This window comes from Aulonocara stuartgranti (assembly GCF_965226115.1).
Source record: "Aulonocara stuartgranti genome assembly, chromosome: 12".
NCBI lineage: Eukaryota > Metazoa > Chordata > Actinopteri > Cichliformes > Cichlidae > Aulonocara > Aulonocara stuartgranti.
Window position 1 is genome coordinate 38,241,192 of NC_138948.1, and position 27,065 is coordinate 38,268,256.

The 27,065-nt window shown below is 43.4% G+C and overlaps 1 protein-coding gene across 1 annotated transcript in view; it reads left to right on the plus strand.

Annotated features, from left to right (window-relative positions):
• The window catches only part of abca2 (ATP-binding cassette, sub-family A (ABC1), member 2), a 108,829-nt gene that overhangs the window by 20,266 nt on the left and 61,498 nt on the right, over positions 1–27,065 (plus strand). The window contains exons 3-7 of the mRNA XM_082555294.1: positions 2,979–3,090; positions 3,551–3,714; positions 4,492–4,613; positions 6,092–6,205; positions 11,107–11,325. Of these exons, the coding sequence (XP_082411420.1) occupies positions 2,979–3,090; positions 3,551–3,714; positions 4,492–4,613; positions 6,092–6,205; positions 11,107–11,325 (731 nt within the window). The remainder of the gene's footprint in view (positions 1–2,978; positions 3,091–3,550; positions 3,715–4,491; positions 4,614–6,091; positions 6,206–11,106; positions 11,326–27,065) is intronic.

The window sequence follows — 27,065 nt, forward strand, 5'->3', positions numbered from 1 at the left end:
GATAATTCCAACAGTGCCTTTTAAAGTAACATGAATAACAAGCATGATGTATTTGCTCCAGGTGCATAAATGAATGAGCTCAGCACATACAGAGTCGGTAAAACGTGAGTGCAGATGAGTCTGATGTCTAAAACTTGGATTGCAGAGTAACTTCAGTCCCCAACATGATGGTTTTAGTGTAGTCCTAGCATAGTGGATGTTACTGTTCTCAGTCGGGACTTTACGTCTGCTCGCTGGAACGTTTTCAACTTTATAAGATGCAAAACAAAAAAAGGTAATGAAGGGAGTTCATCTTACTTTTTATCTCATGAGCTCCTGAATTATCTGGGTTGTAATTCAGTGCGTGCACTCAGGTAAAAAAGCTCCTCTGGCTCCTGTGAGTGTGCTCCGCTCAGGTCACCTCAGAACCAGCACTGTGATGCACACTGCTGGTTGGCGGACACAGAGAAGCACATCTGTATTGTTATCCAATGGAATTACGAGAAGTAATCTAATCCACGACAGCGCTAACAAATATTTCTGTAATTACTGTTGAATCTTTTCACCATGTTCAGTGTTTCTGACCAGGCTATGAAAACTTAATGAGCTGCTGTTTAGTGCATGCTAATTCTGTTTCCTACACCATGCTGTGCACCTAACACTCCCTCAGTAAATCTACCAGCCTGTGACCTGATCAGAGAGGACAGATGTCAGTGAGCTGAAGAATGAACTGAACTACTCTGTAGGGCACATTTTACTTATATTTTCACACTTCCATTATAGAAATGCACGATGGCATTATTCACTGTGGACTCGTCACTGAATAAATGATTCTATATATACTTGGTGACCTGTGACATGTAAAGACAATCTTTGCTGTTGCCTGGATCTCGTATTGACCCTGTGATCTCCACACAACCTGTGGACTGGCAGTTAAATGCAGTCATGAGTTTAAGGGGGACTCCATAGTTTCTCCACCTTTTGTTTCATTGATTTTTCATTTGAAAAGTGAACATCTGTAAAAGTCAGCTTTTTGTGTAGTTAAAATGTTCCCACTGCGTCAAAGGGACATCTTTTATGTCATTTTGGACATACGATTTTAGTCCACTGACGAGGTTGTTTTGTAGCTCCAGGTGACGTCGTTTTTTATACATCTATTACACTTCTAGTGTTGATGTCAGTAGGACCTCTGTGGACGGGCTTTTTATAGTCCAAATCTGGTGGCTGTGGACATTGTTTCAATGTCAAACTTAGACTTAAATTAGATGGAGTTTTTATAAAGCTTCCACCTGTATAGGCTCTGTAGTCCCATGTTTCCACAGGTAGAGGGCACTGTCCTGAAACAGTAAGCAAATGTACTGTTTATGAGAAACCTGCAGTCAGCTGAGCCTGAAGAAGTCACCTGGATGATGATGAAACATTTCTCCCTCTGAAGACGTCCAGTTGACCAGAATCAACCTTTTCGGATGGATTTCAATGTTTTTAATATTTCACATTTTTTAAATAAATGGTCGTTTTAACCTAATTACAAACAAATAAGTTGAATAATTAAAATAAATAAACCAGTTAAGGAAAAACTGGAAAACTTAAAATAACAAACAAAACAAAAACCCCACATGTTGTGAATAATTTGAGTAACACAGAATAAATCGTGTTTGTTTATCTATCTTACGTCCGATGTTTAGTGGGTCAGGTTAATAAAACTATTCTGGAAAAACTATTTTTAGCCAAAACAATCATAATATGATGATGATAGTTTTTACTATAATCAGTCCGGTAGTTTATTTTAATGCTGCAGAGTGTATTTGGGCACACACAAGGAAAAGGATAAAGGGGTGGAGCAAGACATTGAACGATGCTTGTTCTTGGTCAGACTCAGTTTGTTACAAATGAAACCATATTTCACTGTGGGTTTGTCTTCAACCCACCATGATATTCTGTGAAGTGACTTAGTTTACATTTTTCTTTTTGACTTTTTGTGGCTATAAAGCATAGTGTTTCAGGGGATTTCCCTAAACGTAAACTTTTAAATACAATACAAATGAAACATTCAGCTTTAGACCTGCAGTGACACCAGGGTAAAACAACGAAGGCTAGAAGCTGGCAATAGACACCTTTCTTTATGAGGGCAGCAGGTGTAAGAGTATGCAATCCAGAGACTACGACAGCCGAAGGCAACCGTTAAAGAGAGAAGTTCAATTCAATATAATTCACTGTTATTTATATAGCACCAAATTGCAACAACAGTCACCTCAAGGTGCTTTATATTTCCAGGTAAAGACCTTCCGATAATAGAGAGAAACCCCAACAACCAGAAGAATCCCCACCCCTATGAGCTAGCACATTTTGGGGAAGGAAAAAAGAGGAAAAACTCCCTTTTAACAGGAAGAAACCTCAGACAGAACCAGGCTCAGGGAGGGGCGGCCGACCGCGACCGGTTGGGGTGACAACAGGATAAAAGACATGCAGAGTGGTTATAAACATGTGGTAAGAAAGAGAAAGTGTAAGAATGGCATAGCTGGACAATACAGATATGAGAGTGAGCAGGAGGACAGTGGGAAGTGTTTCTGTGGGTAGGATGAATCCACACCCACAGGCAAGCTTCAGGAGCAGAGTAACCATGGAAACCTGGAGCAATTAGCAGGAACCAAATTTTCTTTTATCACCGGCTGTGAGATGGTCCAGCTAGCATTTATGGACAGAAGTGGGAAAATATCACAGACCATGACAACATGATGAAAGGCTTCATATTCAGCATTGACATGTGGGAGCCTCTTTGGCCATTAACTGCTGTGCTGCCTGACAGCTTTCCTCCTTTCTGACTCTAACACAATCTCTCCTTCTCCTTTTTCATACTCATTGTCCTGTTTGGTGTCTGATTTCCTTTACCAACCCTTCATATTTACTTCCTCTGTTTCCCTCGTCCCTCTCACTCTGTCTGTGGCTGTGTCTTTTTCTCCTTCTGTGGCACCTGTCCCATTTCCCCCCCTCATGCCCAGCCTTTTACAGCGCTGCGCCACTCACCTCGGCTGGCATCATTCCCATCATGCAGTCGCTCTGCCCAGATGGACAGAGAGATGAATTTGGTTTCCTGCAATATAAGAACTCCACGTGAGTAGGGCTCTTCCGCAGTCTCTTGTTCATTTGTGTTTTGGCTGACTTGTGAGAAATACGTTCACTGCTTCTCGAGCGCACTCTAAGGTCAGTTCTTCTACATATGATGGTTCCAGTGCAAAGGCCTCTGACCCCCCCAAGCCCCTCACGTTTCCCAGCACTGAAACTAGGCCTTGCTGCAGCTGAAGAGGCTTGAATTGAACGCTCACTTTTGTGATCGATGTTGCTAGAATGTTACAACATTATAAATTTTTATTTATGTTAATAGTTATTTTAGAGTTGAAAGATCATAAACGTAGCATATTTTCTGCTGAGGCAACATGTACAACACTGTTTTTATGTGCAGGCACTAAAAAGTCAACATATTACAGAACCCGTCATTAGCTGCAGCCTGTAGAGAGACTGTGTTCTTCTTCTTTTGAGGTGTGAGAATGTTTCATGTCTGAATCTGTTTCAGTGTGACCCAGCTGCTGGAGCGGATAAGTGAAGTGGTTGAACAGAATCAGCTCTTCACATCTGATAGACCTGGTTTAGGTCAAGAGCTGGAGACCCTGCAGCAGCACCTGGAGAGCCTCAGCTCCACCCCATTACCACATGACCACAACTTTAACAACAGCCAAGGTGTGACTTTTACACTTTAGACTTTAGAGCTGTTGTTGTCATTGTGCGGATTCTTGTACAGCGAAATTGGATAGCTGGACCGCAAAGGTGCAAAGTAAAGAAAACAATATACAACGAGGAATATATGTATACATATATGTGAGTAAACTATATAGAAACATTGAAACAGACACATTGTGGGGCTGTACACAAGCAGTTATATGATATAAATAAATAAGGGTGGAGGGGCTATGGTCATTTAGGGTGGGGATGGTAATTCCACTGAGACCAAAAATATAAATAAAAGGAAAGACTGAGATATTGATCATGGGATGGCAGCAACATAGTTGATCAATAGCAGCGTCACAGTGACTTCCAGCTGTACTAAATCCAGTTTGACTGTTGCTTTGTGGAAGTCTGTGCTTCACCATTTTGGAACAGTTCTTGTGTTTTGAATTTCAAGGACAAAGTGTTAGCGAGTCGGTGCAAGATCCTGCATTGGGACAAGCCGCAGTGTGTTTTCTTCTTCCAGTGATGACCCTCAAAATGAAGATGAACTCAGTTTAGCTCCACAGTGAAATTTCAAACCAACATACGCACAGTTGGGAATCTAATCTTATGTAGCAGGAGAGCCATGAGCAGAATGATGGCGCTCGAGAAGAAGAAACTCGTTTCCTCTGAGTGCAGTAGTAGAACGTCTCGATCATACATCATACATTTATACATGTTACTTTCAAAACTCTTGTTTTACTGAATGACATGAAAGCGTTGACATGATTTCATGTGTTTTGGGTGCAGGCTTCACTCTGGCCAGCGTGTTGAAGAATGAATCCGTTTTCCAACAGTTCCTGATCAAGAACCTTTCCTTGTCTGACTCCATAGCCAACCTTCTGCTCAACACTCCAGTGAGCCTCGCAGAGGTGATTTACCATTACTAACAGAAAGTCTTCACTCTGTTTGGTTTATTCAATTCATCTCAGCTCAGGAAAATTGCTGTTATTTTATAATATGTCACGCGACTCTTTTGGGTTTGTTTTTTCCGAGGTGCTATGGTCATTTTTCCCATCCCATTACAAAATCAATTTAAAAAGCAGCCAACGTGCAAAGGACAAAACCTTCATAATGCCCAGAAGGCAGTTACAAAATAATTACAGTAGGTAAAAGTCTGGGAAGGTAAACATGAATCTTCGAGACTTTTTGAAGTTTAAAGAAATGAAAAGGATAAATCCAAATATAAAGTTGTAAACTAAATGATAGGTGATGCTCAAAATTCATCAAAAAGTTTTTGTGATGCTTTTGAATAATCATACAATATAATCCTGAATTAAGTGAAGGTTTGGATGGCATTGGTGCAGTAAACGCATGAACAGCTGTTGCTTAATGTTTGTTGTAATCATTGTGTTCTGCTTTGATGAGAAACTGCAGTTTCTGTATCCACCAGATAACTCATCCATATCACCTGAAACACCTTCTCAGTTATTTCAACTACTATTCAGACAGTATGTTGTGCTGGTGTGTTCATGAGTACATTGTTGCATTGTTAGCTTTAGTACTTTAAAGAACTCTGTTAGTGTCCTGAGAGGGAGTCAGAGGATGGACAGCTTCCTTCAGTCAGGCATTAGCATGTGGCTACAGAGGGGAACTGGATTCCAGTAATACACTGGTCTCTAACTCTTAAGAAGGATCTGCACTGCAGGGAATCCAGTTAGCTCACACAATACTCCTGCAAATGTGTGTGCAATTAATAAGCTAGTTTAGAGCAAATGTCTTTAAGCCAACCCAGCTTCAAGTGCTGGATTGAAGCTGGAAAGAGCAAAGAAATATCCCGAGATCAAACGTCCATTACAAAGTTGTTCAGTAAAGATGGATCGCTGGTCGTGTCCACGATCTGTGCAAATTACACCTGTGAAGACTTGGCTGTGAAGCCCCTCCTCTCAGTCCCTCCCAAACATGCCAGAGGAGTTCCACGGAGCATAAAAAGAAACTGTTTTGCACAAAAGTAAAAATAAATAAATGTATAAATGTATTTTAAAAACAACATTTTTGTATTATTAACGTTTGCTTTTTAAGTTTTATCTTATCCTTCTATACCAGTTTGTTTTCCAATGCCAAAATCAAGTCACACAATTCTGGCCATCAGTTTGTTTCCTGACGTTCAAGCACACAAAGGCTCTGCAGCACGAGAGTGATTGGAAACACACCAACAACTCCACGGCTGAGTGGTTAAAAAACAAAAGGTTTTTGAGTGGCTTAGTCAAAGTCCGTACTTAAATTTGGCTTGACGTTTAACGGGCCTTTCATACTCAAAAACCCTCCGGTGTGGCTGAATAGAAAGCACTAGAACAGTGATCCAGAAACTCCGCAGTGACTCGCTGACAGTTTTGTGTGTGATCTGTAGGTTTACAGCCTTATCGTCGGTACACATTTCGGAGATGGCGGAGGAGCCCACAGCTGGATTCAACAGGCCAAGGGCACCACACAAAAACCTAGAGACAGAGTCCTTCAGTTAGAAGTAAGTGCTTCAAGACTTCAAGGCTCATGTGGGCAACGACAGTGAGACCTGGAGGGGTGTAACTGGGAGGAATGGTCTGCCTTATCTGCACCCAAGCGGTGTTGTATTATCTGACTTCTGTGCAAACAGTTTGTCCATAACGAACACCATCTTCCATCATTACGGTGTCCATACGTGCACATGGCCCCAGGACATCCTAGGCTGCAGCTCAATGATCAATTTTGTAATCGCATCATCAGGTCTGAGGCCGTATGTTCTGGAGCAGTCATTCTCAAACTGTGGTACACATACCACTGGTGGTACGTGAGCTCCCTCTAGTGGTATGAGGGACGTTTCCCCCAAAAAATTAAGATGAAATAAAATACCATGTTCTGATTTTCGAAAAATTTAGTCGTACAGCTCTGCTATCACTTCCAACATGAATTAAGACTAAACAGCAGTGGCTGTTTAGTCAGTAGGGTTACTGAGGTTGGGTTAGCTGGGCTAGCTGCTTCACTGAGTGAATGGGTTAAATGCAGAGAATAATTTCCCTACAGGGGATTAATAAAGTATACAAAAAAATGTGTTACATGGTGGTTAGCTACAGAGCTGCTGCCCCAGCATGTAACAGCATAGAGGATGGCAAAGATGGTCACAAAGATGATGTTTTAAACACTTCAGCTGCCTCAGAAAATAGACACGACTCCGGCCCGTCCTGTAAAGTGCAGTGGTGTTTTAAACCCCGTCCAGTTTATTATCTATGTGCACTCCAATGTATTTATAGTCCTCCACAATCTCCACATCAACTCCCTGGATTGTAACAGGGTTCAAGGTTTCCTGGTCTTCCTAAAGTCCACAGTCAATTCTTTAGTCTTTCTACTCGCACCACGTGACAAAGGAGTCAACCACAGCCCGGGACTCCATCTTATCAACCTCAGTGATGCATCCAGCCATCCCAGAGTCATCAGAAAACTTCTAAAGATGGCAGGTCTCTGTGCAGTCTCCAGAAGTTCTCTGAAGGATGCTTGACAGACCTGGCGCAACTGAACGTATAGTGACGGTGCTCTGGAAACACCAAGCAGAGGCCTCGGTCCACAAGATCTTCAACTTGCACCTCCGGAACAGCAACAACAGCGTTCTGAGAGAGACAGGGGACACTGAGTCTGAATGGACCATATTCAGCACCTCCATTGCTGAGGCTGCTGCACTGAGCTGCAGCTGCAAGGTATCTGGTGCCTGTCATTATGGTAACTCCCGAGCTAGATGGTAGACACTGGAGGTGAAAGGAGCCACCAGGCTGAAGAAAGAGTCCTATCGGGCTTGGTTAACCTGTGGGGCTGGAGGCAGCCAGGAGGTACCGGCAGGCCAAGTGGAACGTGGCTCTGGCAGTGGCTGAAGAAAAAGCTCGGGGGTGGGAGGAGTTTGACGAGACTTTCAGACTGCCTCAAGGCAATTTTGGCAAATTGTCAGGTATCTCAGGAGGGGGAAGCAGTACTTTATGAACACTGTGTTTGGTGCTTTTAACATATTGTCACACTGTGGAAGGAAAACTTTGAGGACCTCCCTAATCCCTCTGGCACGTCCTTCATAGAGGAAGCAGACTGCGGCAGTTAAACAACAACTTGGAGGCAGAGCCCCTGGGGTCGATGAGGTGTATCCTGAGTTCCTGAAGGCTCTGGGTGTTGAAGGGCTGTGCGGGTTGACACGCCTCTACAATATTACTTGGTAATCCAGAGGCAGTACCTCTAGATTGGCAAACCAGGGTGGTGGTTCCTATCATTAAACAGGGAGACTGGAGGGTGTTCTCCCACTATAGCACCTCAGCCTCCCAGGGTTCTTGAAAGGATAATCCATCAGTTTGTCAAACTTCAGATACAGGAGGAACAATGCGGTTTTCGTCCGGTCGTGGAACACCGGACCAGCTCTTTACCCTCGCGGGGATATTTGAGGGTGCATGGGGGTCTATCCAACCAGACGACGTATTTTGTGGACTTGGAGAAGGTATCAGACTGTACAAACGAAAAAGTAGTCAGTCTGACCTGTGTCCTGGAGAAAACTCCGACCTAGATGAATTCCCTAGCATGAGTAGTGGTCACATGTAAGCAAAAAAGTGTATTTGAATTGGCTCGGGACAAACCAATTGCTACCATCTCATATCACTTCTCCAGCTTATGATTCTTCTGTTCCCCCAAATTTATCAGCTGTATTAGCATCTACCCCAGTCCCCCACCAACCAAGGCGGACACACAGACACCCTAAAACAGCAGCTGCAGCTCTCCAGGCCCCAGGAAGCCGCCACAGACAGTCCCAGAGACCACCTTCATCCACCGGCAAGGCGACAGGGAGACAGAACCTTAGCCGACCACGTGTACTAATGGAATTGCTCAGTGGTCCAGATAAACATCATCCAGTTGGTATTTTGAGGAGGCAGATATTCTCTGCAAACTTATGTGATCTAGGAGGAGATTTTTGTACTTCTTCAGAATAGTTTTCTATTCTGAGAGAGAGACCGGTGCATGATCACTGATAGTTCCAGGATAAATCTGAGTGCCTATAATAGCCTCATCATGGAGCTGCTAACTAAAAAGTAGTAAAGTAAAAGTGTGAGTGGTGTACTGGATGACCCTGAGAGAGGTCAAGGTCAAATTTATTTGTATAGCACATTTCCAGACAAACAATGCTGCACAAAGTGCTTAATAATATAAAATGCCATTAAAAGAGACAATGTAAAACAATAATAACAATATCATACAATGATAGGACAATAAAATAATTAAAACAATAACTAAGAATATTAAAATAAGACCAGAATGCTTGGGTCATAGTGTGTTAAAAGCCAGGGCATACAAATGTGTCTTTACTAGTGATTTAAATTTGGTCAAGTGTTTGTGCAGATCTAATATTTATGGGGAGACTATTCCAAAGTCTGGGACCTGCCACAGAGAAGGATCTATCACCACGAGATTGAGACTAGTCCGTGGCATGGAACGCATTAATCTTGAGCTAGACATGATGGTTTTTCCTGGAGCATAAACAGAGAGGAGCTCAGACACGTAAAAACAAACAAGTGAAAGTTTAAATTGGATCCTGTAGGAGACAGGAAGCCAGTGTAAAGAAGCTAAAACTGGAGTTATATGCTCTCTCCGTTTGGTACCAGTTAGCAGGCGAGCAGCTGGATCTGAAGACGATGGATGGAGGCCTGGTCTAGACCAAAATACAATGAATTGCAATAGTCCAACCTGCAAGTAAGGAAAATGTGAATAACACATTGAAAGACGTTAGCCGGGAGGTCTGGCTTTACCTTGGCCAGCTGTCTTAACTGAAAGAAGCAGGACTGAACTGCTGCAGTCACCTGCTTATTCAATTTAAAAGAACCATCAAGGTAGACGCCGAGGTTTTTTACATGTGTTTTACAGTAGGAGGAAAAGGGGCCCAGAGAGCTATCAAAAATGACAACTTCAGTTTTATTTTCATTTAGCTTTAGAAATTTAATGAAATGAAATGCTGTACCGTGAGAAGATGGAGCCCAATGGCAACAAATAGAGGGCGAACAGGGCAGGGCCCAAAATAGAGCCTTGAGGTACACCGTATTTAAGAGGGGCTATTTTGGATTTATGGGGGCCCATATTGACATAAAAAGACCTTCCTGACAAGTGGAACCGAAACCACTTTAGGGCAGATCCCTTTAAATCTCTTAAAGCATGATGGGACACAGCCTGTAGCAAGGGACGTATTAATTAATCTCAGGATAAAAGGCCCGACAGTATTAAAAGTGCTTTTAAGCAAGCTTGGGGGGAGACAGTCAGAGGGGCAGTGTGATGATCTTAGGTTACTAACTACCGCAGTCAAGTCATTAAGGGAGACGGGATCAAAGACAGCTGAGCACACAGGAGAAAGACTCGGATCTGAGGCAGCAGACGACGAGACAACAGCCCTGATGGATAGAACCTTGTTGTTAAAAAATGCTAAAAAATCATCACAAATACTTGGTGAAGAAATGACTCCAGCATTATCACATGAACTAAGAAAACGATTAAGGACATTAGAAAGTACCTGAGGCCTGTGACTGTTTACTGACACCAAGTTTGAGACAAACTGTGTCTTTGCAGTTTTTACAGCTTCTTGGTGAGCAGAAAGACGAGAAAATCTATAGAGAAACGTGCAATCGGTCCTTTTTCCATCTTTCGGCACGTCTATAGTCACGTCTAAGGGAGCGCGTATGTTCATTCAACCACGGCTCTGATAATTGCTTAGTGCACACAGTCCTAAATGGAGCAATCGAGTCCAAAATATCAGTGCAGGTAGAATGAAGAATGTCCGAAAGGTCCTCAACACTTTTACAGGTGGAGTTCATTATTCCAGAGTCCCTAAAGGCAGCAGAAAAAGCGGCGCTGTTAGAGCATTAAGCGCTCGCTTTTTGTGCGCTGGGGCGCACGGCTTATCTACCGAGCAGCGCAGCGTTAGAGTGAACAACACAGGAAGACGATCAGAGATGCACAACTCAGATATTTCCGTGATGCACACATCCAGCCCGCGGGAAAGCACCAAGTCCAGTGTGTGACCTTTTTCTTGCCTCTGAGAGGGATGTGAACGCCACATCGCAAAGACCAAAATCACATGTGTGTTGTTTGAGTGTAGACTGTCAGTTCCTCTGACTCTTGCTGTCAGAGTGAAGGTGAAAGTGAAGAGAAGAAGGTATGAAAAAAGGAGGGGTCATCAACATTTGGCCCACATATACTAACAATAAACAGATCCATATTTTCAATACATATATAAATATTAATACTTGCCTTCTGTGTGTGTGTGTGTGTGTGTGTGTGTGTGTGTGTGTGTGTCACACAGAGCCTGAAAGTCCTTATGAAGACTTTACTGACTAACGTATCAGGACCTTTGGTCATGTAAAGTGTTTCTGTTGTTCACAGGACAGCCTCTTAACTGCATCCACACTTGAGGACCTCACCTGTGGGGACAGGTCCTCTGAGCTGAGCAAGATTCTGCTGGTACCTGAGAAGCAGCGACCCGTGATCCAGGCGTATCGCAATTCTGTGTGTAGCGAAGGGGCGGAGCAAAAGTCAGCACGCTTCAGGCAGCTGAGCCTGGAGCTGAGAAAGCAGATCAACACGCAGAGTGTCACCGAAAAGGTAACAGTAGTTACAGTTATCATTGAGAAATAATATTGTTAACTATATGCATGTTTTTCATTTCCAAGACCTACTCTACTTACTGTTTTGAGACCTCCAGCCCTGGAGTTTAGGGATAGGAATTGATAGGAATTTAGCGCTTCCGAATCCATTATCGATATCACTTATCGATTTGATTCCTTATTGATTCTCATTGGCTCCGTTTTCAGAGTACAATGATTGCTAAGCAGTAATAAAGAAATTACATTGATGCAAATTAATTGCATGAGAGTCTTTCTGCTTTAGAAACATGAACAGGTAGAACGGGAGTTTGCAGCCTAACTGCTCATCAGCTTGTTACCTGTTGAAGTTCAGGGTCTGGCTGCTGGGGTCGGCATTCACTTAGCTTTCACTCTGGGCTCTTGGCTAGCTTAGCATTAGCATGCTGTCTGTGCAGAAGCTTGCAAAGAACCAAAGTTGTGTTAGCAACATAATGCGGTTGTTTATGTCCTGGATGCAGTTTTCCACTTTACCATCATGCTGTCGTCCTTTGGTGCAATAAAACTATATTTCTATATGCACTCTGTAGACTGCGCCTCTGTTTTCCTCGTCTGACACACGAACTGATATTAGCTGATTGTAGAAGGAGTGCACGAACTGATAAGGGGAATCATTGATAAGGCAGACTAACAATTCCAAGGAACTGGACTTCTAGGGACCGGTTTCCTACAAGAATTTGCTCTCGACTCCCATCCCTACCTGTGGTAGTCTAATAGTTGGTGCCCGAGCACTGAAATTGCAAGAGCCCTATTGTATCCTATTGTATCTGATCCATTTAGTGCGAAACCCCTATTCTGTCTGCTTCATTCAGTTTTAGGTCTTCAGCACAAAGTGCAGAGGCGTTATTGTGTCTGCTCCGTGGATTATTATTATTTTATGGAATGAATCAACGTTCTAAAGTCATGACCGTGTGTGCACATGCTTCAGTAACAGAGAAAATGTTCATATTTTACAGGTTTCACGTACTGAGACTACAGGATGCTTTTTTTGAACTTTTTGAACTATATTTGCTCAGTTTCACATACATCATCCATCTGGACCAAACCTGTCATATGGGTCCATCCCTGAACCCAGTACTATGTTAGCTTTTAACAATAGTCACAGCACCACATAGTGGTGACAGAAACTGGTTTCTCAATTGTCAAGTCTGTCAAAAACTGGGCATGCTTGAGTCCAAACTGTCAGACGTCTAATATTGGTCACTATTGTGGCGCCACCTAGTGGCAACAGAAAATATGCAGTAGATTATAATCATCATCCCATCCATCCATCCATCCATCTGTCCATTTTCTTCCGCTTATCCGAGGCAGGGTCGCGGGGGCAGCAGCCCAAGCAGAGAAGCCCAGACCTCCCTCTCCCCAGCCACCTCCTCCAGCTTATCTGGGGGAACACCAAGGCGTTCCCAGGCCAGCCGAGAGATATAATCTCTCCAGCGTGTCCTGGGTCTGCCCCGGGGCCTCCTCCCGGTGGAACACCTCGCTCAGGAGGCGCCCAGGGGGCGTCCTTGTCAGATGCCCGAACCACCTCAGCTGGCTCCTTTCGATGTGGAGGAGCAGCGGCTCTACTCTGAGCCCCTCCCGGATGGCTGAACTGGATGCGTGCCTCATCTGATTCCCACTGCTTCACACTCGGCTGCAAACCATTCCACTGCGAGCTGGAGGCCATCACTCAATGAAGCCAACAGAACCACATCATCCGTGAAAAGCAGAGATGAGATTCTGAGACCAATCAAGTGAAGCCTTCCACCACTTGGCTGCACCTAGAAATTCTGTCCACAAAAATTATGAACAGAATCGGTGACAAAGGGCAGCCCTGGCGGAGCCCATCACCCACTAGGAACAAGTCCGACTTATTGTCCGACTTATGTTGGACCAAGCTCTCGCAACGGTTGTATAAGGATCGAATGGCCCGTAGCAATGGGCCAGACACCCCATATTCTCAGAGCACCTCCAACAGGACAGTCTGAGGGACACGGTCGAATGCCTTCTCCAAGTCCATGAAACACACGTAGACTGGTTGGGCAAACTCCCATGCACCCTCAAGTATCCTTGAGAGGGTAAAGAGCTGGTCCAGTGTTCCACGACCAGGACGAAAACCGCATTGTTCCTCCTGTATCCGAGGTTCGTGGTGGAGGGGTTTGTGTGTCCCAGGGATCCCAGGAGCTATGTTGTCTGGGGGCTTTTGCCCCCTGGTAGGGTCTCCCATGGATGAGGGACCAGACAAAGAGTAATTCAGAAGACCCCTATGAAAAGACCATCGAGGGAACAGTTCACCCTGCCCGGAATAGGGTTACCGGGGCACAGCCCTGGAGCCAGGCCCGGAGAGGGTGCCCGAAAAAGGGACATAGGCCCATCTTCCTGCAGACCCACCACCTGCAGGAGGCACCGAAGGGGTCGGGTGCAATGTGAGTCAGGCGGACCGATTCCCGGCTACCAATACTGGCAATTGGGTAATCATCATCCCATGTAGGTGAAATTTTAGTTGGTGCTTCAACACGATATAGATCAACAAGACATGCAATAGTGAGTATTCTCCATTGCACCTAAAAGTGCAAGCACCTCATTGTATCCGGCCGGTTTAATATTAGTCAGGGAAATGTTTGACCTTTGTGAGGACCTAAACATGTCCGCTATGGGGAAAAATAGTAACATAACAGGAAGTCCAACATTTTGATTTTAGTCATTTTATCATTAGGACCTGATAGAGTCAGCCAATCAAGTACCCAAAAGCAAAGGAAGTAACTGTATGGCAGGAACTGGAGACAACCTAAACCACATTCTGCACTCACTACGTCTAAAGATTTTAGAAACCAGTACTGTGATCACCCAAAGGGGGATTTGGCTAGAACCTGGGAGGAGCAGTGCAGAGCTCTTAAATGGATGTAACGTCTGAAGATAATTAAAGTCTCCGATCGTATATAACTGGTTCCACATATAAGTGTGCATGTGTGACCCCCATAACTAGCACCTTTGCTCATGTATCTTGGGCTGGCCTCTGCCTCCTCCTTTTAATTGATGTGTTTTAAGGTTTTATTCTGGTACCTGTGATTTCATGTAATCTGAATAAAAACCTGCTGAAAGTGTATTTTTTTTTATACAAATTATATATTTATATATATTCAATATTAAGGTACTAAGCTAAATGCCATATTTAAATGCCATACGTATAAAATAATAGATGTCTGTTAATTAATTTCTATTTTATCATGTGTGACAAGTATTTTGGGCTTCAGTCTCAGTTTATGCAAATTGGAATTATTTCAATCAAATGGAGGATGCTTTAATTAATTTTGCTTTATCCTGAGGCTAGGGAGAATTAAACCTTATTTAAATATTTACATTTTGGATGATTAAATCTCTATAACTTGCTATTGTGGATTGGTAGTACTACTTGTATTTAGACTGTGATCTGAACGGCACGTTTAACTGGCAGATATAAGTTTTTTGTTAGTCATACTAAGCGTGGGTGTGGACTCTTCCATCTGTACGGTTTGATTTGATTTTTGTCTGGATCCTTTTCTTTAGTTTGTAATTCTCTGGGAACCATGAAGACCCAAGCTGCTGCTACAAGTTTTTTTCACTGTCCAGGAGTGTGAATGTGGACTAGCAGCTCTGTCATTGAGGTCAGCGTGAGGTTGTGTGGGTCCAGTTTGCAGAAAGACCAGTTGATGCCTGAATGTGAGTCAAAGAGGCACACGACTACAGAACAGACTTTGTTACTTACACAAAGAGTTTCTGAAAGTCGGCCTTGCGAAAGACAGTTGTAACAGTACTGTGTGGTTCTCTGCCCCGAGACACCCACAGTGCTGTCAGATGGTAAGCATGTCTATTATAGTCTACGCTTCATAATTGTCTAGCAGCCTTTGGACATGCATTTGAAATGCAATAAGTCTCCTAATCAGCTAGAAATATTAACAAATTTACCATCTAGTCAAAGGAAAGAAAAAGCAACTAAAAGCTATTAAACAATGACGATGTTCAAAAATTTAAATAAACATGCATTGAAGTCAAAGTTAGTGTTGAATCATTCCTTAATTTGTAGAAGCACGAAGACTTTACATTTGTCTTTGGTTGAATATAAACTAGGGCTGAACGATATATCGCATTTGCGATAATATCGCGACATGATCAAGTGCAATTTTCTAACCGCAAAGGCTGCGATTATACTCTGGACATGTCCAAATTCATGGGCTGCATCCTCCTGAGGCCGCATTTGTAGACCGATTACGTCACAGCGACGCGCCGAAGGCTGTCCAAATTCGTAGACTCCTCCGAATGTAGCCGACAAATGCGTCCTCCTTTTCCCCGAATTTGAAGGATGGGTCGGGTGTGTCCTTCGTGGCCCACCATATCCCAGAATTCATAGCGCGGCCCAGCCAAACTCCAGTTTCCAGCAATGGCGGCCGCTACTAAGTTTTAAAATTACTCATACTAATCTTTCTGGGTCACAAAATAAACTTTTAACATATTTTCAGGCGAGAAAGTAGCTGTGTAAACATCAAATATCTGCTCGGTTTATCAAGATATCCCATATTTGCAAAAGTGCTTCGACGTTTTCAGAGGCGTCTGCTACCCACCAGCTCGACAGCTAGCCGGGAGCTCGAGGGTTACTGATGCGGCCGAGAACGGCACAACTCCCGGCACATGATTTTCAGATCACCGCGGAGTTTCGCTGCTCGGGTTAAACGTAATATATAAGTCACTTAGACAACCTAAAAATGTTATTGTTGGGCTTTTTTCAGTGTTTTGTTTGTTCGTGAGTAAATCGGTTTGGCTGAGATTAAAGTTATTAGATTAGATAAAATAAAACTTTATTAATCCCCCGGGTGGGTTCCTCCTTGGTTTTCACACAGCTGACTAAACGTCAAACAGAAAACTTATTAAACAGAAGTATGAGACAGTCGAGAATTTACACCAGTGTCTGGTTATATTTTAGATAGCAAGAAGCAGACGGCCGAGTTTATTAAACTCCACCGAGACAGCGGTGACGCTAATCAGAACTAGACCGTCCAATTTCACGCCTTTAAACTTTAAAGGCGTGTTTGTGTGTGTGTGTTTATACAATTGCTATTATGTTTGCACTTTATGTGTAATGTTACTGACTGCAGAGATCAGTAAGATGTGTGTATTTTTTATTTATTAGTTTTATTTATTTAATATTATTTTTTAATTGAATGACTGTCTAGTAGTTCACAGATGTCGAAAAACTGAGTGTGGTAAAGCCACTGATTTTGTTTATGTATATTTCTGCAATCTGCACATTGTACTGACTTTCATTTTAATGTTTACACCAGGGTTCCTTGTCAGCACTTTATGCTCAGATGTTTGTAAGCTAAAAATAAACTATTGTGTATGTTCAAATATACTGTTGTGATTGAAGAAGTTAAATAAAAATGTCAGTCATCAATTCATGCATCACCTCATGTCATCATAACAGAGGTCTGTCTTCCAGGAAAGAACAGTTTAAAATTAATGTAATATAGTATTGGCCATACTATATGATGTATTGCTTGTCTTTGTTTAATAATACAGAAGACAAAGACCTTAAAAAAATAATCGCATATCGCATCGCAATCGCAATATTGGGGCAAAAAATCGCAATTAGATTATTTTCCATAATCGTTCAGCCCTAATATAAACCTGCTGTAATGATCGTTGTTGAGTCATTTTTGTTATCTGCTTGTGCTACTTTTTGAAGGAACAATCAGATTGGTTATTATTGCCAACATTTTGGGCTGCTTCTTCTTCCAACTGTTGTTTCAGTTGGTCAGTTTCTCTGTTTAACTACTAAAAGCTTCTGGACCTGGTTCAGTGTAGTTTCTTCATCTTCTCTCTATGGTTGAGGTGAGTTCATTAATCATTTGACAGATTGTTATCATTGTCACCAGAAGATCTCTCGTTATCCATATGAGCAACAGGCAACTTAAACAGGCTCGTTATAAGGAAAAAAATTAACCCAGAATAATGCAGCTCACGTGACCCCAAGTGTTCGCAAACCCACTGGTTAATACCAGGAGGTCCATGCCTTATCTTACCCATCCGGCATTGAAGACAGCGGGGAGACTGCGCACAATGCTTTTAGTGAGAGGTAATCGAGAATATATGCTGACTGCACCTGTGCTGCTAAATAGTGAAGTCAGTGGTCACCCTTCCCTTTTGTTTGACTCTTTGGCCTTGAGACATCCATCCACATGTGTGTGGAATATCTGGATGCCTGTGTGCAAGCCCACATCCATGTCTACAGTCAAAGTCGTCCCCTTCCTGGCCTCATTATGTCAAGATTGGTAATCTTGGTAACAGGTAATCTGCCACTATATTACACTTGCTGATGGTGAACCTAAAAGGCTGACGTGAGAGTTACCATTGTAACAGGCAGCTGTTGTAATTCTGTTCGAATTGATCCAAGTGGCTGCTTGGTGGTCAGTTTCCAGATCAAATTCCTATCTACACAAATAATATTGGAGTTTCTCCAGTGCCCACTTAATGGCCAAGGCTTCGTTCTTCACAGTGGAATACATTGTGTCATGTGGGTTCCGGCCAAGATATAGGACTGGATGTTCTTTTCCATGGTCTCCTCGGGCCAGGACTGCTCTAGAGTGATCTGTGGAAGCATCAACAATCTTCAGCTTAAGTCAGGACTCCTGCAGAGAGGTCTGAATCTGAATCAGAATCAGAATCAGAATACTTTATTGATCCCTGGGGGAAATTATTTTTTGTTACAGTGCTCCATTTTAAACCAACATTAAGACAAGACAGACAATACACTAACTAAGAATAGTACAATATATACATATATATACATACATACATACATAAGTCACTCATAAATAAATAGTTGGAAAAGAAACATGTGTAGTTGTAGCAGCAAACAGTGTGTTAAGTGGATGCGTTGTACAGGGAGATGGCCACAGGCAGGAATGATTTCCTGTGTCGTTCAGTGGTGCTTTTCGGTAATCTCAGTCTCTCACTGAACGAGCTCCTGTGACTGACCAACATGTCATGGAGTGGGTGGGAGGTGTTATCCAACATTGTCTTTATCTTGGACAGCATCCGCCTCTCCGACACCACCTTGAGGGAGTCCAGCTCCATCCCCACAACATTGCTGGCCTTACGGATCAGTTTATTAAGTCTGTTGGCATCTGCGACCCTCAGCCTGCTCCCCCAGCATGCAACAGCATAGAGGATCGCACTGGCCACCACAGACTCATAGAAAATCCTCAGCATTTTCTGGCAGATGTTGAAGGACCTCAGTCGCCTCAAAAAATAGAGACGACTCTGGCCCTTCCTGTAAAGTGCTGTGGTGTTTTTAGCCCAGTCCAGTTTATTGTCAATGTGTACTCCAAGGTATTTATAGTCCTCCACAATGTCAACACTGACCCCCTGGATTGAAACAGGGGTCAAGTGTTTCCTGGTCTTCCTGAAGTCCACGATCAGTTCCTTGGTCTTTGCCACGTTGAGCTGCAGATGATTCTGCTCACACCACGTGACAAAGGAGTCGACCACAGCCCGGTACTCTGTCTCATCATCCCTGCTGATGCATCCAACCACCGCAGAGTCATCAGAAAACTTCTGAAGATGGAGGTCTCTGTGCAGTGGCTGAAGTCTGTGGTGTAGAGGGTGAAGAGGAAGGGGGAGAGGACAGTCCCCTGTGGTGCCCCTGTGTTGCTGATCACCTTGTCAGACACACACTGTGGGAGACGTACATATTGTGGTCTTCCTGTCAGGTAATCAACAATCCAGGACACCAGAGAAGCATCCACCTGCATCGCTGCTAACTTATCACCCAGGAGGGTCGGCCTGATGGTGTTGAAAGCACTGGAAAAGTCAAAAAACATGACCCTCACAGTGCTCGCCGGCTGGTCCAGATGGGTGTAGACACGATTGAGCAGGTAGATGATGGCGTCCTCAGTTCCGAGACGAGGCTGATAAGCGAACTGAAGGGGATCCAGGTGTGGTCTTACTATGGGTCGCAGCTGGTCCAGGATGAGCCTTTCCAGGGTCTTCATGATGTGGGAGGTCAGTGCCACGGGCCTGTAATCCTGGGGGCCACTGGGACGAGGCGTCTTTGGTACAGGGACGAGGCATGATGTCTTCCACATCACCGGGACCCTCTGCAGACTCAGACTCAGCATAAACAGTTTATGAAAGACTCCACACAGCTGGGGGGCACGGGCCTTGAGGACAAGGGGACTCACTCCGTCTGGTCCAGCAGACTTGCCTGAGTGAAGTCTCCTCATTTGCATCTCAACCTGGTATTGAGTGAAGGTGATGGGTGGGGGAGGGGTGTCAGGAATCTCACAGGAGGCAACATGTGAAGAGAGAGGCTGGCACAGTGGTGTGGCTCTGGATTCCAGGCTGACTGCAGGTGAGGTTGTGGGGGTGGGAGCAGACACTGTGGTGTCGAATCTATTGAAAAACAGATTCAACTCGTCGGCTCTATTCTCACCTCCCTCAGCTCCCCTGCTGTTGGTTGGCCTGAATCCAGTGATGGTCTTCATGCCCCTCCACACCTCTCTCATGCTGTTCTGCTGGAGTTTCCACTCCAGCTTCCTCCTGTAATTGTCCTTAGCCTCTCTGATCTTGTCCTTTAGTAACACCTGGATCTTCCTCACCTCCTCTTTGTTGCCCCCTCTGAAAGCCCTCTTCTTGTTGTTGAGGAGGGCTTTGATGTCCTTAGTCACCCACGGCTTGTTATTTGGGTAACAAATGTCTGTTAACACATAGTGAGTGAAAAAGGTGACTGAAAAGGAAAAACTCAGTTTGAAGCCTAATCTTGAAAGTAGAGATAGTGTCTGTCTCCTGAATCCAAACTGGAAGCTGGTTCCACAGAAGAGGGGCCTGAAAACTGAAGGCTCTGCCTCCCATTCTACTTTTAAATACTCTAGGAACAACAAGTAGGCCTGCAGAGCGAGAGCCAAGTGCTCTAATAGGGTTATATGGTACTACAAGGTCATTAAGATAAGATGGGGCCTGATTATTTAAGACCTTGTATGTGAGCAGCAGGATTTTGAATTCTGGATTTAACAGGAAGCCAAAACAGGAGAAATCTGCTCTCTCTTTCTAGTCCCTGTCAGGACTCTTGCTGCAGCATTTTGGATCAGCTGAAGGCTTTTCAGGGAGTTTTTAGGACTTCCTGATAATAATGAATTACAGTCGTCCAGCCTGGAAGTAATAAATGCATGAACTAGTTTTTCAGCGTCACTCTGAGACAGGATATTTCTAACTTTAGAGATGTTGCACAAATGGAAGAAAGCAGTCTTACATATTTGTTTAATATGTGCGTTGAAGGACATGTCCTGGTCAAAATGACTCCAAGGTTCCTCACAGCGTTACTGGAGGCCAAGGTAATGCCATCCAGAGTAAGAATCTGGTTAGATATTATATTTCTAAGATTTATAGTAACTTCAGTTTCGTGTAAATTTGAGAAAATTAGAGGTCATCCTGGTCTTTATGTCTTCTAGATTAACTAATTGGTGTGTGTTAATTGACTTTGTGGATAGATAAATTTGGGTATCATCTGCACAGCAGTGAAATGTGTGCTATGCCTTCTAATGATACTAGAGATGGACCGATCCGATATTACGTATCGGTATCGGTCCGATACTGACCTAAATTACTGGATCGGATATCGGAGAAAAATAAAAAATGTAATCCGATCCATTAAATATCACGAAAGCACCTCACAAAACTTGCAACACGCCGTAACTCACCTCAGAACGTCGGAGCAGTATGCATCACGTGATAGAGCAGCTGTGGCATGCAGGGCCTGTCGGTGGTCTGGATAGCATTTGGAGCTTCGCTAGCAACCTGGCATTTCATCTCCGACAAAGTTATCCCCGAGAGAAGTAAAGCAAGTGTGTAAGTCCATCTCTGAATGTTTGTAAAGCATTCCCACGTTAAGCTTAACGAGCGACTGCCTCTTCTTGCTGCTACTTCAATCGTGAAACTGCTAATGATCAGCTGATCGGCTTTTCTGTTGTGAGTCTCTCTTGTTTGTTTTTAGTCCACTTTGCGCCAGAAAGAGGAAACCAGCGGCTGAACAACAGCAGCACGTTTAACCTTGATCAGCTGTTGTTAGAATTTATTTAATATTACTTTCTACTCCAGGATCTCTTTCTAAGTAGCTGACGGCTGGTAACTGTGCAGGGGCGGATCTAGCAAAGTTTAGCCAGGGGGGCCGATAGGGCATTAACTGGGAAAAGGGGGCACAAAGACATACTTTTCTTTCTTATTCTCATTTAAAATGTCGAGCTTTTAATAAATAATTATCTGACACCCAAAGTTTTAATTTGATGTAAAATGAATAGAAGTCAATTACTGTATATAGTGACTATTAAGTCTAATATATATACCCTAGTAAGCTATAGTACTTTTTCCTTTGGGAAGGTACCATCTGTGCAGTCTGCAATTTTGTTGAAGAAAGATGTTGAATCTATTTAATATTTCTTGAAAAATAATTGATTTCTGTGCATTTTATTTCACACTGCATCAAATTAAGGTTGATTACGTTGATTAAGCATCATGAGGTGGAGCGTGAGGGGTGGTTCCCTATTTTTTATTTATTTATTTTTGTTGTTGCTGGGAGTTGGAACCCTATTAGTTAGGTTGCTTAATATTTACGCTAAGTACTCTTTAAAATACCAGAATAGGGAGGATGGTGTAGGTCTAAGTTTATTAGATTGATCAGTATTGCTGAACTATGAAATATTTTTTTTGTATACAGGTATAACAGAATAGCTTTAGTGTAGTTGTTGTTTTAAACTTGAGTATGAACTTGCAGACTTGCAAAATGCTGCAAGATATTTTAAAAAACAGTTTTGTTGATTAAAAAACACTATATCGGATTCATATCGGTATCGGCAGATATCCAAATTTATGATATCGGTATCGGTATCGGACATAAAAAAGTGGTATCGTGCCATCTCTAAATGATACTGCCAAGGGGAAGCATCTATACATTTTTGGAGTACACATAGATAATAAACACCAATGCACTCTACAGGAAGGGCAAGCGTCGTCTTTATTTTCTTAGGCAGCTGAGGTCTTTTAAACATCTGTTGGAAAATGCTCAGGATTTTCTATGAGTCTATTGTGGCCATGCTATCCTTCGTGAGGTTGCATGATGGAGCTTCAGGTTGAGGGTCGCAGATGCCAACGGACTCAAACTGGTCCGCAAGGCCAGTAATGTTGTGGGGATGGAGCTGGACTGCCTTAAGGTGGCGTGGGAGAGGCAAATGTTGTCCAAGATAAGGACAATGCTGGAAAATACCTCCCACCTACTCAATGACGTGCTGGCCAGTCGCAGGAGCACGCTCAGTAAGAGGCTGGGATTACCCAAATGCAGATTTAACAACACAGGAAATCGTTCCTGCCTGCAGTAGCACTGCATTGGTACAAGATGATAACAGTGGAGAATTATACCCTTTAGTTAGTTACAGCACTTTCAGAAAGACGTCTACTGTGAGAATATCTGTTCTCAATGTTGTGTAATCTCTTATTGTAAATTTATTAAGAAGTGATCAGAGAAAAAAAGGACATTAGGGAATGTTGTTAAATATTCAGTTTCTATGTCAGAACAAGATCTCTATTGTGATTAAAGTGGTGGGTGGGTTCTTTTACATTTTCAGAGAAGCCAATAGAATCTAAGAACATATTAAATGCCATGTTGAAGCTGTCATTACATTGGAGATTATGTATCGGAATTTCAGGAGCGGGACCACGCCTCCAAACATGCTCCTTCCGGTTGTCATCTATATAGGTTCCCCCCAGTTCTGCAAACTGTTCATTCTCGTTTACGTGCAAACAGGGTCCATTCTCGGCAAATACCTTTAAACACAGCTCATCTCTCAGGAGTAACGTAGTTTTACAATCACCATCTCGACCGTCAGCGCGTCAGACGGCACCAGGTTGCCAGGTACCTTTCTCCTTCATTCGCAAAAGCAGCAGCAAGCTTTTCGACCATCGGGTTGCCAGTTTGCATAGTTAAGGAAAAAAATAAAAGGGCACAGAGTTGCCAGTACTCCTTCCCTCCATAGCAAATGCAGCATACTTCGGCACTGAGTTGCCAGGTTCCCAGCCTCTTCCATCCTTGGCTAAACTCCGTAGCAAACGTCGGCACCGGCCAGGTTCCTTGATCCCTCATTCCTGAAAGCAGCAGCAGCTTCGGCAGTTGGCAGTTGTCTGCATAGACAAATAAATAAAAAGGCACCGGGATGCCAGGTTTTCCTTCATCCCCCATTTGCATGCAGCATCTAGCGTCCCTACTACCGAACTGCCAGTTTCTCCACTTCTATCATTGCAAGCAGCAGCAAACCCTTCTAGCACAGTGGTGTCAGGGTCTTGCTATATCTGCCATGTGCAAACCGCAGTGACAAGCTTCTTACCCCTGAGTTGCCAGTTCCTGTCCATCCATCAGGGCTAAAGCAGCAGAGAATCCTTCTAGGTGGTTCCTTCTATATCCATCATTCGTAATCGCAGCAGCAATCTTCTTCCACCACGTTGCTAGTTTCTCAGCATCCGTTATTCCAAAGCAGCAGTAAAACCCCTCTGGCACTAAGATGACAGGTTCTCTCTTTATCCCTCATTGCAACAGCATGCCTCCGGCACCGAGATACCAGTTTCGCTGCCATCTTTCCTGCCTTTGCAAAACAAAGGTGAACCTTTGTGGCACCGAGATGGCAGGTTCTGTCCTCTATCGCTCCTTCTAAGACATCCAAACTGCATCATGCGCATAATTCTTCATAGCGTCCCTTCACTTCTCATGTGCTTTCACCAGCATCATCAGGCATCCACCCTCGACACAATCATTTGAGACCGCTCTCTAAGTCGACTCACGGTTCTGACTGCGTCTGAACGACTTATCATCTCCCATGAAGTCCAGTGGACTCGCACTCTGCTCTCGGACGATTTTGACGTTATTATAGCAGAGATTATTTTCCTCTAATCAGTCTTTCAATTCATCAACTCTCCCCAAGCTGGTGCTGTCACTTCTGTTAATTCAGAAATCAGCTGAGGCGTTATTGCTACCTTATCTGAAGTAATTAACCAGCTAAGCACCCCCTCTCCATCTTCTACTCAAAGACAAGCTTTTTGAGGCACCGAGCCCTACCTCAAATCTCAAATCCAGCATTCTTCTCTGTCAGAGCTTCAGCTCAAAGTTGAGCCACGTCGCTACCCGATCGAGGGTTCCCCTCATTCATCCATTAAGATTTCCGTTGTTTGCAACTTCCTTTGATCTCTTCTCCTGCCATTCCTTCCGAATTGTCTGAGCTCATCCTCTCCACACCACGGAGCGACGTTCGCTCTCCATGCGATCGTCTTTGTCCTCTTCTCCTTCTCTCTCCCCACCTTTACCTACTAAAATGCTGTCAATCCGAAAATGAGGACGTGGGTCCAGCTAGTGAATTGGAGATTATGTATTGGAATTTCAGGAGTGGGACCACGCCTCCAAACACGCTCCTTCCGGATGTCATCTATATATAGGGGGCGATCGTGGCTCAAGAGTTCAACAGTGTATGAATGTGTGTGTGTGAATGGGTGGATGACTGAACGTGTAAAGCGCTTTGAGGTCCTTAGGGACTAGAAAAGCGCTATATAAATACAGTAGGACTGGGTATCGTCACTGATTTCTAGAATCGATTCAATTCCGATTCACAAGGTCCCGAATCGATTCGATCCACGATTCGATTTAAATCTGGGAAATTTTGACAGTCAGAAATATTATAATTCAGATCTGTACATTTACATATTTTTGTATCAATAAAAAGGAAGCTGACAGTTTCGAGACTTTATCACAGGTGTGAGCGTCACAGCAGAGGCCTTTGTGTCAAAGTAGCTGAAGATAAAACACAGAAAAACATGAAGGTGATTTTCCTGTTCTGGGATTTTATAAAAATATTCTGCAGTAGATCAAAAACGAAAGAAAACCATTAATCAACATATGAACATCACCTCTGAAGTTACAGCAGTTTTATTAGAGACACGGTTAAGCGTTTTGCATTTTGAATAATTTTAAAAAGTTTAAATTTGTTCAGTATTGAACAGCAGAAATGAGGTTTTCTTTTCGGAAGAATGTAAAAGAGAAAAAAACAGCGGCTGACAGCCTGTAAACAACGGTAGACTGGTGTGTAACAAGCAAGCGAATAATGAAGAAAGGGAAACTGTTCTTGAAGTACAGAGAGAGAGAGAGAGAGAGAGAGGGAGGGAGAGAGAGAGAGAGAGGGAGAGAGAGAGAGAGAGAGGGAGAGAGAGAGAGGGGGGGGGAGAGAGAGCTGTGCATCCTGGTGGAAGCAAAACAGTAAAAGTCAGAGTGAATTCATGACGATGTTTATGTGAAGCGTTTGGATCTTCTTTTGCTGCTGGTTCGGTCAATATTGTTTGGAGAGACATCAAACTAACAGCTTTAGAATCGGCGCAAAAAGGGCGTGAACACAAAGCGCGGACCTGCCGACACATCAGAATCAGCGAGCTGTCGGCTTTCAGCCCCGACCGTGAGAAAGGCGACATCTAACTGATTCTGATCCGCGGGTCGCGCTGTGTGTTTAAGTCTATGTGCAGAATCCGTGTTCCTGCTCTCATTTACTGTCTTAGCTGTTTGGTGGTTCTTGAAATTTTGTGAGATGTCACCAGAGATTCTGGCATTTCAGGCAAAATAAATTTATATTAAAAAAATCGACTCAGGATTTTAATGAATCGATTTTACGTTATCCAAGCCAGAATCGATCTTAATCGATGAATCGATTATAAAAACCCACCCCTAAAATACAGGCCATTTACCATATAGGTTCCCTCAGTTCTGCAAGCTGTTCATTCTCGTTTACGTGACCCACCCTTCCTCCCTCCTTGTTCTTAATTCTTTAACTTCTTCACTCCTATTTATAGCACGGGATCTGCCAGGCCCGGGAGCCGTCGCCAGTCCCCTTCGAGGCCTTCCCCAAACCGCAGCTCAATTAATGTCCAAGCATCACCTTTACCTACTAAAACGCTGCCAATCCTAAAATGAGGATGTGGGCCCAGCTAGTGAATGGATGTTAAAATCACCCAAAATAATTATTTTATCTGAGCTGAGCACTAAGTCAGATAAAAAGTCCCAGAAATCAGACAGAAACTCAGTGTAAGGCCCAGGTGGACAATAGATGATAATAAATAAGACTGCTTTCTGAGTTTTACAGCTGGGGTGGACAAGACTAACCATCAGGCTTTCCAATGAATTAAAAGTCTGTCTGGGTCTTTGGTTAATAAGCTTGAGTGGACGATTGATGCCAAACCCTCTTTTGGCCTGTACTTCGAGGATTCTGATGATTACTCTGACTGAGGGACATTCATTCATCTAAATTAACATTATGTTGAAACCAGGTTTCTGTGAGGCAGACTAAATCAGTTTATTGATCAATTGTTAATTTATGTACTAACAGGGATTCAACGGGAGACCAAATATTAATCCAGATTTGACTGTTTTACTCTTTGGTGCAGTCGTGGATACTGTATTGTTCTTTCTTTGTGATTTCTTTATGCTTAAATCATTTTTTCATGATTTTTGGTGATTTGGGAGTAGACATAGTCTTTAAGGGGATTTTGGAGGGATAAGGGAAGGAGAGAAGCTGCAGACAGCTCTGTAAGACTCTGTCGCTCTTTCTGGTAAAGATGTTGGACAGGTCATCTGTTTGAAGCACCTCTTGCACCTCTAGTTCTTCGGCATCTCTG